The sequence below is a fragment of the Cardiocondyla obscurior genome, linkage group LG04 (genome assembly GCF_019399895.1).
Source record: "Cardiocondyla obscurior isolate alpha-2009 linkage group LG04, Cobs3.1, whole genome shotgun sequence".
In the NCBI taxonomy this organism is placed as follows: domain Eukaryota; kingdom Metazoa; phylum Arthropoda; class Insecta; order Hymenoptera; family Formicidae; genus Cardiocondyla; species Cardiocondyla obscurior.
In genome coordinates, this window is record NC_091867.1 from 669,724 (window position 1) to 684,451 (window position 14,728).

The 14,728-nt window shown below is 38.6% G+C and overlaps 1 protein-coding gene across 1 annotated transcript in view; it reads right to left on the reverse strand.

The window, feature by feature from the left end:
* Positions 1–14,728, reverse strand: part of LOC139102148 (odorant receptor 49b-like) — a 57,849-nt gene that overhangs the window by 30,506 nt on the left and 12,615 nt on the right. Inside the window, exons 4-5 of the mRNA XM_070655862.1 lie at positions 12,942–13,043; positions 12,710–12,868 (exon numbers count right to left, since the gene is read on the reverse strand). Of these exons, the coding sequence (XP_070511963.1) occupies positions 12,710–12,868; positions 12,942–13,043 (261 nt within the window). The remainder of the gene's footprint in view (positions 1–12,709; positions 12,869–12,941; positions 13,044–14,728) is intronic.

Here is a 14,728-nt window from a genome sequence, read left to right on the forward strand (position 1 = left end):
CGCGCGCTAACCGCGAACGAGCCAACCGCTGCTAAGCGCCACAAGACGCGGTCAAATATGAGAACTTTGAGTGACGATCGGATTTTGCTTGCTTGCGTTTGACATCCCTGTATACCACCACTTTTATTGATTGTTTGATTGTTCGACACCTTGTAATGAGAAGAGGGCTTTAATTGCACTAACTCAATCGGTTCAACTGTTGAACAAGTGTCAGCGTAATCTTTATTATTAATCACTATGTTGTACATTGTTATACAGTGTTAGGCTCGGCGGCTGTCGGAAGACTGGTCGCCTTCAGTCGGAGCTCCGCTGTTCTCTCTTTTCGCATTTTTGTTCCCAAAGATTCTTTCCCGAAGGTGTTCTTGCTAATCTTTGATTGTGCTTAATAGTTATACGCTTACAGTTCGGCCGTTCTGACCGTTTAAACCGTCCCGGTCAAACGCCTTTTTTTTACAAACATAATAAACAATAAAGGAAAAGGTTATACAACGTAGTTTATACCTATGTTCAAGGTATCAAACGCTGAACGCAAAAACAAATACTATAATAACGCATAACAATTAATAGTCGCGCTAGTGTTTCTTTAGTTAAGTGACATACAGTACTATTTAGCGCATATTCGACCTGTTGAAGAATGCAATCCCATTTTGACGGTGTATCACTCAGTTTCGCGAGCATTGGCACGATTACTTTATTAAATCGTTCAATCTGACCATTTGCTCTGGGAGTACCTATCCCGATTAATATATATGTAATCGCGTTTGCTTTTGAGAATTCTTCGAAAACGTTAGATGTGAAGCACATACCACGATCTAAAATCAAGTGCTTTGGTGTGCTGTATGCGCGGAAGTAGTGATGTAGATGCTTTAATGCTTCCTCCGTGGAGGTTGATTTACACGGATAGATCCAAATAAATTTTGTAAAAATGTCAATGATCGCAGAAAGGTGTCAAAAACCCTTTCCAGTTTTTTCTAACGGGTCAACATGATCTACGTGTATAGTAATGAAAGATGCGTTTTCATTTGAAATACTGTATAGGTATCCCTCCCCTCTTTCGCTTGGTGGAGAAAACTATGCATCGCAAGCAATTTGTAAGATATTGGCGTACCTTTTCATGCATATCTGGAAACCAATATGTGGTCATTATGTTACCGACAGTTTTGTCAATTCCAACGTGACCGAAATCATCGTGGTTAGTTCGGATTACGTTATTTTCTATAGTGTGTGGAACGTAAAATAAGAGTTTCTTATTTTTGTCTTTACGATATACAAGTCCATCAAGTAATTCGTAATGTTTAATATCTCCCGTTCCAAGTTTGTTTCGAATTTTGATGATCTTTTTGTCTCGGTCTTGACAAACGGCTAATGTTTTTTTGAATGTGTTACCCTCGAGTACATATTGTTACACCGAGAACGGGACCGGCGGACGTTTCCGCGTTCACGCTCCACATTCGCGTAACACTCGCTCTGACACCCGCGGCACTCGCGTACCGCGAAAGAAAAGAGACGTTTTAAGAAAAGAAGGAACACGGTTTTAATAACCATCAAATATACAGACACGTCCTCGCCGCTTAAAGTCACCGGCAGAATTGTAAATCGATAATGTTTAACAATCTTCGTTCCCCTAGCAACGGGGAACCGAAACCTCCGAGCGAGCCGGCAGCTTCATGCCGCTCCGTATACCGGGCGTAACACTGCCCCCCGCTCCTCCAGATTGTTGCCCCGACTATCATGAAGGGGCTTCTGTGGCTTTCCTGTTCTAACCTGGACTCCTGTCCAAGTTTCCGAACACGACGAATACTCTGATGCGAAGGTCCTCCTTCAGCGTGAAGTCAACCTCGTCCTTTCCTAAGAAGATCTTTAAACAAGGAGGGGGCATAACTTTCTGTGGACCCTCCGACTCAAGGTCTCCCCAAGTCTCTGTTCCGGCATTAGCCCTACGTCCCACGGAAAACCACAGATCAAAAACCGTGGAAGGAACAGTCTTTAAAGAAAATTCTTTCTTCTTTTCGAGGTAGGCCGGAACGTGATTCTCCAGAAGAAAATCTTCTTCTTCTTTGTCCAGCAATACTCCTCCTTGAAAGAGAAAAAGAAGAAAAACGCAGTATCTAAAAATCGAATTTATTAAAATAAATTCTACTTTAAAAAAAAAACACGGCCCCCAAAACCAACTAATCTTTTTTTTCATAAAATGGAGCCAACCTATCCACATGAACAACCTTTTTCCTATGCCTGGGCGACTTCTGAATACAGAAAACTACCTCCCCTAACTTTTTCAATACTATGTAAGGTCCCTCTCAATTACTCTGTAATTTAGGAACTTTACCTTGAACTCTACAAGGATTGAAAAACCATACTTTCTGTCCCTCTCGGAATAAAACATCCCTAACTTTTCTATCATAAAATGCTTTGACACGAGAGGTCTTAATCGCCATCTTCTCCCTGACTTGAGAATGAATTTCATCGAGCCCTTGTCTTAAACTCCTAACAAACTCTCCCTGAGATATTGAAAATTAAGAAGATTCGGGAGGCATTCCCCGCGTTAGATCTAACGGTAACTATAAATCCCTGCCAAAACAAAGCTCCGCCGGAGAAACTTCAGTAACCTCATGCTTCGAAGACCTATTAGCTAAAGGGAACATTGGAATCCAACGATCATAATCTTTTTGATTTTTTGAAATCAATTTTGAGATATTTTAAAACTGTACGATGCTGACGCTCCACCTGCCCATCCGATTGAGGATGTAAAGCAGTAGTTCTTGTTTTTCTAACTCCCAAAAGATTCAACAATTCTTTCAAAAGACCGGACTCAAAATTTCGTTCTTGATCCGTATGTTTTTCCTCAGGAACTCCGAATCTCGAAATAACTTTTCTAACGAAAACCTCAGCTACAGTTTTTGCTCTAATGTTCTTCACCAAAAATGCTTCCACCCATTTAAAAATGCAATCGAGAATTACTAAAAGAAACCTATTTCCTGAAGAAAATATAGGAAAAAGACCGAGAACGTTCATCTGCAATCTTTGAAACGGAGATCCAACATTATAGATTTGCAAAGGAAATTTTCCTTTGCCGGAAAGTCCCTTTTTTGAACAGCAAACCGAACACGAACGACACCAATCTTCTACATCTTGTTTACAAGAAACCCAATAAAAACGCTTTCGAATTCTTTCTAGAGTTTTGTTGATCCCAAAGTGCCCAACCGTGAAAGGAGAATCGTGGGCATCTGTCAGAACCTCTCTTTCGTTTACTAGGAACCACTAACTGAAACAGAATTTTCCTCAAATTCGGAGCTATCTATTTTTTATAAAGAACTCCGTTCTCTAAAATAAGGAAATCCCAATATGAAGTAAAAACTCTTCCCGTTGTATCCAAAAAAGACAATCCTGAACAGGGAAGACGTTCCCCAAACTCCTTTGCCTGGATTAAGACATTCAAACTTAGATCTTCCCGCTGATCTTTTTTCCAAAGATCCAACTCTTCTTCTTGCAAGATTATTCGAGCCACAGTCTCTCCTCTTTCGGAAAGATTCTTCTGCTCAACTTTAAAACAATACCGACAGTTTTCTACTTCACAAAGCCGCATTGATAAACCGTCGACATTCCCGTAAAAAGTCTCCTTTCGGTAAGCAATTTCGAACTGAAATTGTTGTAATCTTTCTACCCAACGAGCTAACTGGCCCTCAAGTTCCTTAAAAGACATTAGCCACCTTACAGAAATATGATCCGTTCGAATTAAAAACTTCCTTCCTAAAAGAAAATGACGAAAAGATTTGACTGCATCAACGATAGCCAAAAGCTCACGGCGCGTAACACAATAATTTCTCTCAGACTTCGACAAAACCCGACTGAAATATGCTATAACTTTCTCTTCATCTCCTTGCTTCTGCGAAAGAACTGCCCCGATTCCTATTCTTGAAGCGTCAGTATCTAAAATAAACTGACCTTCCTCTTTCGGAAACGCTAACACTGGAGGAGAAGTTAAGGCCTGTTTCAAAGATTCAAATGCTTTTTGACAGTTATCCGTCCAAGAAAACTTTACCAAATATCTTGTTAAAGAATGAAGTGGCTTTGCTATTAAAGAAAAACTTTTAACAAATCTCAGATAATACGAGCAAAAGCTCAAGAAGCTTCTCAATTGCTTCTTCGTATAAGGAACTGGCCAATCTATCACCGCTGCTACTTTTTCCTAATTAGTACCCCCTCTGAAAAAACCACATGACCTAAATATTTAACTTTCCTACTGAAAAGAACGCACTTTTCCGGATTAATTTTTAAATTAAATTCCTTAAACAAAGAAACACTTCTTTAAGATTCTCCATAAGTCCTTCGAAACTTTTTCCGAAAACTATTACATCATCTAAATACACAAAACAGCTCTTAGAAAGAAGCCCTTCCAAGACCCCTTCCATGAACCGTTCAAAAGTTGCCGGGGCATTTGTGAGACTAAAGGGCATGACAGTGAATTGCCAAAGTCTCTTTCCCACGGAGAAAGCCGTTTTCTCCTTGTCTCTCGGATCCATTCTGATTTGCCAATACCTACTCTTAAGATCAAGAGTAGCAAACCAGGAATTCCCAGCCAAACGATTTAAAATATCATCTATTCTCGGAAGAGGAAAAGAATTTTTAACTGTCATCGTGTTAACTTTTCTGTAATCGACACAAAATCTAATTGTTCCGTCCTTCTTTTTAACTAAGACAGCTGGAGAAATCCAGGGACTGTGTGATTCCTCAATTACCCCACGGCTTTTCATGTTTACAATAATTCCATCAACTTTGTCCCGCATTTGAAAAGGAACCCGACGAGAAACCTGTTTGATCGGAAGAGCGTCCGCTACATCGATCCTATGTTTAACTGATTCGCTATTTCCTGTAACTATCTCTTCCGAAAATATTCCCTGGAATTCTCTAAAGAATGAAGAAGCTACTTTCTTCTGGTCATCATTCAATTCCGTTAAGCTTTCTTCAAAAAGCTTCTGAAGAAAAGAAGAATTTACCCCGGAAGTCTGTTTAATTCTGGCAACTTTCAAAGAATCCTGACGAGAACTGAAAGCTTTGTCAAAGATTTTAGAAAAACCAATCTTTTCCAGAAAATCTGTTTCAAGAAGACAATCGTCCGAAATCTTTGCTACAAACATGCTCATTTCAAAAGCAAACTTTCCTACCTCCACAAAAACTTTAGCCTCTCCTCTAATAGAAACATCTTCTCCTGTAGAATAACGAAAACTTAACCCCTTTCTAAGTGATCGTAAAGCCGAGTTCTCTTTCCCGAAAAACTTAGAACTCAAAATAGTAATATCAGAGCCCGTGTCAACTCTAAAATTACACTTCTTTCCATTAACTTTTTCAGGAAAACAAAAATCGTGCGAAGAACAGCCGATTCTTCTGGAAAAGAACTCCTTCGGGGTCCTCTTTCCCTCAGCCGGCCTCTTTCCGAAGAAGTCAACTACCCCGAATTTTCCTTACGGGTAGGGCACTGATTTTGGAAGTGTCCCGGCTTCCCACAAAGCTAACATTCTCCTCAAGCCTTTCTCTTCGTTTGCCGAAAAGATTTATTATTCCTATTCTTTCTAAAATATGCCGAACTTCCCCCCTTCTCTCCGCTTTCCTTAACGTCCCCCCTGGACTTTTCCGAACAGGAGGAATTAAAATTCCGAAAAGAACTTGTACGCCCCTGAAAATTTGGCGTTCTTCTGTCAAAAGACTCCCCAAAAATTGTTTTAATCACCTTCGATCTCTCGATCGTCTTTTTAAGCGAAGAAATCCCTTCTAGTTGGAGAGTTCTCCTAACCCTACCATCTAACAGCGCAGAAATAAATTGTGCACAAGCAATCTTGTCTTGTACTTCGTAGGGACATTCAGGATAAGCTACTTTTTCTATCGATCTTACTGTTCCATGTAAATGTGAAAACTGTCGGCCTTCCCATCCACAATTGCCTTCTTTCTCTATTTTATCTCTCTCTTCGCCACCGACTGCCGAACAAGTAATTCGCATTTTCCACAATTCCCCTCTTCACCGTTTACCATATTCTACTCTACGGGCCCCAAATCACTTTCTTAAGAATTCCTGCAATTCTTTTTTTGTATTTCCTCTAACGAAGAAATCTTTCTTGTTTTTTTACCTTATTTAAAAAGACCATATTTAGTTCCTGAGTTTGTCTATCACCGATTCTTTTCCCGATAACCATTACACAAATTATACCTAAATATATATTTTGTTAAAATTGTAAAAAGTAATTACCAAATAATTGTACACGAGCAAACACTTACACTCCCTTTGAGAAATATTTTTAGGAAGCTTATTTGTAAAAATATATAATTAAATACATTTTGGTAAATTTTCTATTAAGAAAACTTGACTCAAATCATTTTCGTTTTCCAGTTATAAATCGCACCGGCTCTATCCCAGGTAACAAAACCGGTTCGTTTTTTACCTAAATCAGAGCCACCTTTTGCACGGCTCGATAAGCCTCACAGTATCTCTGAGACATTGACCTTTCTCCGAGCTCTTCCAATGCATTCGGCTCATCAGTACTTGAATATTGTTAAAAATATTAAACTCTGTTCACCTAGTCTCATTCTTTCCGTTTCCTAACGGGTCTAAACGCAACATTGAAAAAAAAGAGTTTTCCATTCCGCCATAATAAAATAATTTTATGGTTGAAATATGAGTTCATCAATCTCGAAAAGTACAGTTTCAAAATGCGAATGTGTTGGAGATGTCAGTAGCGTGAGGAACACGAAACAAGTTTTCAATTCAGTTTAACAGTTTTTTTGTTGATGTGATAGAAAAAGAAAAACGTTAAGTGTACGAACTTTAGGCAAAATAGTAAATAATAAAGATATCGTATAAATAAATCAAAAATTTTTTTTTAAATGTATCTCAGAAAAATTAGTGATATCAATTACAAGCGTTAAAAAAAAGAAAAGACAAAAAATTCGATTCTCCAATATAAAAATTAAATAACCGATCAAAATTTCCTTTTAAAAACTGATTGTCGTGACTTTTGTTTAGAATTATAATTTAGGATGATTTAGTTTTGCGGCAACAATCGTAGTCCATTTTAATTGTAGTTTGACTTATGTCATTTACTTTGTTTTATGTCTAGCAAAGTGCGATTAAATTTATGTTTGTACTAACGTGGTGTGCGTCAGGCCCCATCTCCTCTCCCCCGTCCTCTCGCTTTTTTCGACGCTCCACGGCTCACTTACGCGCTCCGCTGTGGGGCCTGACCATGGACGTAAGAATATATGGACGGAGTCTAAAGTAAGTGGATGAGCAAGGGGTTTGGCAAATTTGCGGTAAGGGGAATGAGCTTAGTGTCTCTTTTTACAAGTGGACACCGTCGGTTACTATCGACTTTGTAACGAACTTAGCCGAAGTTAGTAAACGTAGAATTGCATTTTTAGCCTTTCGGGAACCATCGAATATTCGGCGGAAACACACGACGGTGTCCTATTGTAGAAAGAGATAGTACTACACCCCCCTTACCGCGAATTAGGCAGGTTCCGAATTTTAGACTCCGTCCATATATTCTTACGTCCATGGGCCTGACGCACACCACGCTAGCTCACGCGCGTTAGCTGCCGTCGTCGCAGTGAGTAAGGCCATTATTGCCGGTAACTACGCTTAAGCAACGTAACCTCTATAGTAACCAAATGTTTTGTAAATGAATACAATTTCTAATTTTTTTTTTTTTCCATTTTAATATCAAACTGACTCAGCCGATATTTATTTAAGTACGTACTCTAATTATGTAAAAGTATTTGTAATTTTGTTCTGCCAATTGGAAAACAGTTTCCGATAATAAGAGTGAATGTTATATGGATGAAAATTGAGATAGAGAAAGTGTTGTTTAGCGAAGGGTCAAGTAGGGTAGAAAAGTAGAAAAAAAAAGGAAAAACTGGAGAAAAAATGCCAATAAGAGAAAAAAGAGGGGTTAAGGGACAAGAGAGGTGAAAGGAAGGATAGTAAAGAAAGATTTTTAAAGATAGCTGGAAGTCGTAGACAAATTAGAGTTGGGCATTGAGTGTGTAGGACATAGAAAGAAAAGAGGAGTAGCGTAATGGAAAAAGAAGTAGATACATATAGTGAAAAAAAGAAAAGATAAAGATAGAAGGAACATGAGAAGAAAAGTAAAGCTGTAAGGTTGAGATAAAAATAAAGGAAAAGATGAAGAAAAAGAAAAAGGAAAAAAAGAGAGATAAGTGTTAGGATCTGAGTAAATTTATATTTCTAATACGTGCCTAAATTTTAAAAAGCTAGTACTCATTTAAGATATTTGTCATAAAGGCAGATAAGAGAACAAAGAAAACGGTACTTCGAGCAGCCGTGCATCTTTGAGACAAATCCATGGAGTTAAAGAAGAGATCCAATAGGGCAGGAGGTAAAAGCCTTGGTGAGGAAGAGGGGTTCACTTTCGGCCATCTTGTTCGACGCCATTAGAACTGCTATCTATTGGAGAATAGTACTACTTCAAAAATAACTTTCAAATATAAACGCTTTAAATTGTCAAACTTAGTATAAAAATATTATAATATAAAAACTGAAAATGCCATCGTGTGTAATTAAAACATGCACGGCGGGGGAGGGGGGAGAGGGTGATATGGAAAGTGTGAGGAATAAGGAAGAGAAGATTTGGTAGATTGGAGAAAAAAAAGTAATTATTTGACAGATTAGTGTGTTTAGTATTTAGTTCTGGGGTAGAAGTGTGGGGATAAAAAAAAGGGTAGAGGTAGTAAGATTACAGAATAAGTTGAAATGAGTTTTGGGAGTTGAGAGGTGCGTGCCGGGGTATATGATGAGGGGATGTAAGTATTGGGAAGAAGAAGATAGAAGGAAATGCAGAGTATGAGGAGATGGAGAGAAGAAATAGGAGTATGCAAGGCAAAAATGCACAAGTTGTGGAAGAGATAATGGTTAGAAGTAACAAAAAAAAAAAAAAAAAGATGCATGAAACTGTTAGAGGAAGTGATATTTAAAAAGGAAAGAAAAGGGACTGAATAGACGCGTGAATAAGGAAAAGTGAGAAATGCGGGGAAAGTGGAGGTTTATAGAATGAGTGTAGAAGGGTGCAGAAATAAATGTTTGTATGGTTTTCTCTCGCTTTTTTGTACGGTTGATAAAAAGAGTAGTATTATTAGTTCTGTGAACTATTGTATGATGTGTGGGTATGGTTTATAGTTTAGGCATAACGCTGTCTCTTAATGCGACTTTCTTCCGGAAACCTCAATTACTACAAAAGTCAATAGCCACGAAAGCTTAAAATCTAGAATGGTTATTAGTTCTTGATTTAACATTATGTATCTAGGTTTATTTTATTTTGTCTTTCTTGAAATATAAGTAGTAAGATAAATTTATACTAAGAAATATAACAGGATGTTAGGATCAACACTTCTTAGCAGTATACGTGACTAACTTAGAATAAGATAATCATTACTAAAAAGTAAATAAAGACACAAAAAAAGTCTCTTCAAAAAAAGACCCAAGAATCAAATGACTTGGAGAATCGGTCGTTTGATCGTCAGTCGTTAAAAAGTCGCGTTCTTGAGCAGATGATCAGTTAATGATTGTATGAAAAGACGTGTTTGAAATAAAGTCAGAATGTATTTATCTCACACTGTACAAAAAATGTTTTTATAATGCGCGACAATGCCGCAAAAACGGACTCGTGCCGCACGCGACAAATTTAAAGCACCGATGCTTTTAGAATGCTCGACGCGTCGAGTAATTATCAAGTGACAGAGCGAAATACAAGACTCGGAAAATCCGCACGATACTTTAGATTCGACTGTGTTCGCGTAGAAAAACGCCGCTTCTTTTATACTAGCAGACCTTCTAGAAATTACCGGAATATGCTGGCACCGAAAATACGTCACGATAGAACGATCTCGATCATTCTAGACGAATTTTGTCAGCATATCAAAAGTAATATTTATTAAAACAGGTCGACTCGACGTACAGAGCGTCGCGCTGAAAATATTGACGCAGCGTGCTAGTGACGAAGCCAGCTGATCGGCACGCGAGTGCGGCATGATCGACACGGCACTGACTCGCTAAGTCGATGTATTAAATTTGCTTCTTTTTTCTCGAACAATGATCCTGTGCTAAGTTTAATAAAATCAAAAGAGAAAATTTACAGAAAAGAAAACTTACCGAAATTTATAAACGGGGATGAACCCGCGACTCTAAACAATTTTTCCACGGCTCGCTCACTTAGCACAAAATGTTGTTCTATACGGTACCGGACTTTAGTCGTCGCTGCCCGTTGGGTTACAAAATACGACGCTGGTAGAATTGTCACAACGCGATTTCAGAGATAAGTCCCGAAATGTCGCTGTCCGTTGGGTCACAAAAACGACGCTACTATAAACTACACGACGCAACGAATTTACAAGACGCACTTTCGGTATCACAGAAGGCTCGCAATGCCTATCGTGACGTAAAATAATCAAAAGAACGCAAACTGTATTTACACGCAATGCAACTAATTTCTAAACGCACACAAAAATAAATACTCTATGGAATGCCGAAAACGCTCGGAACGCAACTCTATACTGTACAGGCCTCGCGGCGCTCTATACAAAGAAAACGGCAATACAATTCCCGATACGAAAATTTACAATCCGAGAAACCAAAACTCTTCCTATCACGCACGCGAATCGTGCCGCGGCACGCGCGAATTCAACACAAGATTCCCCCCCGTACCCCGAGGCTCCCCACACGCAAAGTCTTACAGTACTCGCCGCACGCTGCTGCGACGCGATGTCCCTCGACGCTGCGAATACCGTCCCACGAAGCACAGCAACTTTCCCTCGATGGCTTCAAGCACCAGGATATTCCCGGTATGATCCTACGGCGCGGCAATGACCGTTGTCGCCGTCCGCAATTCTGCACGTTGCGGTTCCCGTGCCAATATGATCCCACGTTGCGGTCCCCGTGCCAGTATGATCCCACGGCGCGATCACGTGCTGAGTGCGTGCCGCTTGCACGGTCACCTGCTCCCCTCAAATTTCTCTTGTTCGGTCCAAGTCCAGCCCCTGGCTGGAACCTGTATTCGAAAATAAATTAATTACCGTGATCGAGAAAATTCTGGCCCTCCGTCACAGAACGGGCACTCACGGTACGGTACTCCGTCCCTCGTCGGCCACACTCCCTCGACGTGATCGATCCCGCTGAGCGGAAAATCGATGATAGGCAGAAAATCGATGGATCCGCGTGGGGGGAAAATTAATGAGTCTTCCCTCGCGGGCAGAAAATTAATGATATTCTTCTGAGCCGGTGTCGGCTTACACGCACGTCTTCGTCGTCGTGCACTTCCAAAAGGGCGGAAAAACTCGATGGATCGTGGTCTTTGGCCTCCATAAGACTGTCCCGAGACCCGCAAACAGGCCCGTTACCAGACCAACCGCACCGACGCGATGGCTCGTTATCTCGCCGGTACCGCCAAATTTTCCGCAAGTCGGTACGCAAATTAGGTCGGTAATCCGACACCGAAAACCGCGAGGTAAAACAGGCCTCGTTACAATCCTAAATAAAAATAAGTGTTAGGGATTCGCCACCGGGTTAATACATTGACGCATTTGAATCGCAGTCTTTCGCGCGCGCGGCATGATGCGTGAGCCCATCTCACGTTCTTATACGCCGCTTGAGTTACTGGGAACCAATAAAGAGCGCTGCACGCATCATTGGTCCCAGGCGATCGCTCGTGCCAATCCAGGCTCGGCCCCTCCGCTCGGGCATGCGCTTCGTAATATCCGAGCCATATTTCTCAAGAAGGTCATGTCTTCTCTCGTCATTGTCAGAGAACGTCGTGCCACGTCGTGATAGCCGTATAAAAGGAAGGTTCAAGTCATTACGTAAAACCAAACTGTACATTATCCTCGACGATAAGAAGTATTTACAATAAAGAACGCTCATCCGAGCATTGAAATCAATGATCGCTCGCCAAAAAATTAATAATTAACGTCATCCCGTGGGAGTTACGCCCCGCGCAAGGAGGAGAACGATCGCCATTACGCACAATAAGTGCTTCTCATGTAAAAGGCTTTTATTAATTAACAATAAAGTGAGTGTTGTGTACAAAAACAGTGTGTACAATAAAATACCTATCCACGCATTAATTAAATTAACAGACCTTTTGTTAATTTTGGGATTTTATGTTAAATTTTTATGTCGTTATATTTTATGGTTACAATTGCTAAAGAGCTGTTGAACGACTGTCCATGTATTATAGTATATTATAAGTGGAGATTATTGATTATTGCGTATAAATTATAGAGTAGACTTAAGTTTAGATTAGATGTTTTTTGTTTATTTTGCGTTATTTTTATGATTAGATTTAGGTTAGTTTTGAGTTTAATTAAAATTGTAAACCTAGAAAAAGTCCGCAGTGTACCCCGCAAGGGAAAATACATTTTATACTTTTAGAAATAGGTGGTAAAATAGGAAAGTTTAGGATTCCATAAATTTACGTAAATTAAAAACTTTGTATTTTATTTTATAATAATTACAATACTTAGCCATTAAGTATTGTTGTACTTAATTAAATTTGAGATATTTTTGTTTTTATAACATTTATACATTTTTTCCTTTCTGTTTAAAAACTAAAAATTTAATATTAAATAATTGCATATGTTAATAACTAAACATCTAATACATATTTTTTAGAAATAATGTTAATAATAATTAAAATTGTTGTTATTATCTCACCGACGCGTAATAACGCAAAGACAATGATGGCAAACCGCATGGCAATACAACAAATACTGGTTTTTGGCTTCTTAATATAATCATCTGTAAATTCTTCCGAATATATTCTGATTCCTTATACCAATTTGTTTCAAAAACTGCTTGTGCTATATTGGTACTCTGAGATATATATTTGTAATAAATAAAACAAATTATGTACAAACGATATTTTTTAAACGAATAATTAACTTACTACATAAATTAAATGTTCTGCTGGCCATGAATACATAAACACTTCTATTAATGCACTGGTTGCTAAAAATACACATTGAATTTTCAAGGATAATGATACCCCCTATTTAAATAAACAATTTCAAATGTTATTATAGTTTGATGTGATTATCGTCACGAATTTTGTGTAATGTTAGAATAAATTCAAAAATAACTGTATTATACATACAAGGTGTCTCAGAATTTATGCAAAAAAATTTGAGGGAAAAATCTACGAACTAAAATAAAAACTTTTTCATATCAACATGCGTCCAAAAATGCCCACCTTTTGAACTAGAGTTCCCCAAAGTTGCTAAGAAAAAGTTCACCCATTTTTCCGTTCTTAATTTTCAAATAAATTTATATATTATATGATCACTTATAATAAGACATTATTTTAAAAAAGTTTTACTTTAAGCATACGTCTGGTTCCTGAAATATTGAAGGTCAAAATTGGAACCACCCGAGAGCCTGCAAAATAAGTAGATTTTTTGCCCGTTTTTCAGATCTCGCTTTGGAATTGATTTCTAAATCGAGGACCGAAAAACGGGCAAAAAAATTACTTATTTTGTAGACCCTTTGTTAGAATTTTTACAAATAGTTTGAAATAGGCCCTCTGCGGAGCAACACCTCGTGACCGATCGTTCCGGATCGATATCGATTACGCGTTCGATTGTCACCTGCGATTCTCAAAGGCAATAATGGCTTGCGTGGCCTTTCTGTCTAATCATCGTTTTGAATTCACTGTATGTGCTTCGTGTGTTTCGCGTGTGCAGTTTGCAATCAAGTTCTCACTAATTTTACTTATCAAGTTCAACCATCGACTTTGTCTCTTGTAATCACTCATCAGACAATAGAATTACAGACAATCAACCGTGTGCAACTCAAGAAAACTCACAGATCTGCACGCGGCGTGTTGAACCTCGTGCTCAGTAGATCAGCAGCTTCTCAAGTACTTGGCCCGTGCTAATTAATATAATTGTGCATGGTGATAATTACTCAATTGTGAAGCGAGAACTCAAAGCGTGAAACTTAGTGCCAAGAACATTGTACAATCTCTTTGAAATAATCAAGGTGCAACTCATTTCTCACGAGCACGTGCTCGATCACACGGTACCCGCGTGAGTCATCCTTATCGAAGGGCTTATCATCCGCCTTCTTGATCGGGACGATCCGGCCACGATCGCGATAACATCATCGCGGCGTCTAAATAAGTAAAATTCGATACACCCTTTTTTTATCTACTGTCTAAACTTCAACTTTAAATTTTACGAAAATTGATATATTTACATATCAAAATTGTTTTTATTATTTAGCGCTTACACTTATACAAATTTCTAAAGACAGTTTTTGAAGAAGAGGAGAGATATATTTAAATATGCAAAGTTTACGTGTAAAAATAAAAAAATGTAAAATATTTTTACAATTTATTAAAAAAATTTAAAAATAAACATTTTTTAATCTAATTTTTAGGTTTTTGCGGCTACTGGCTTCAGTAGAAATGAAGGTTTTCGGAGTAAAGCTGCGTTGAAAGACAGCGTTGTGCCAAAGTTTCACAAAACATTGTAATTTGCATCATAAGGGCAGAAGCTCCGATACTGAAATTACTTGTTATTAGGTGATCCTTGTATACCTTTTTTTCTCTTCCTCCATAGTGAGGAAGGAGAGGGACAGTGTGTGTTACCGACTAATTATAGTATTTAATTAATCAGCTGATCAATGTTTGCGAAACGTCGACACAACGCTATCCCTTAACGCAGTTTTTTTCCG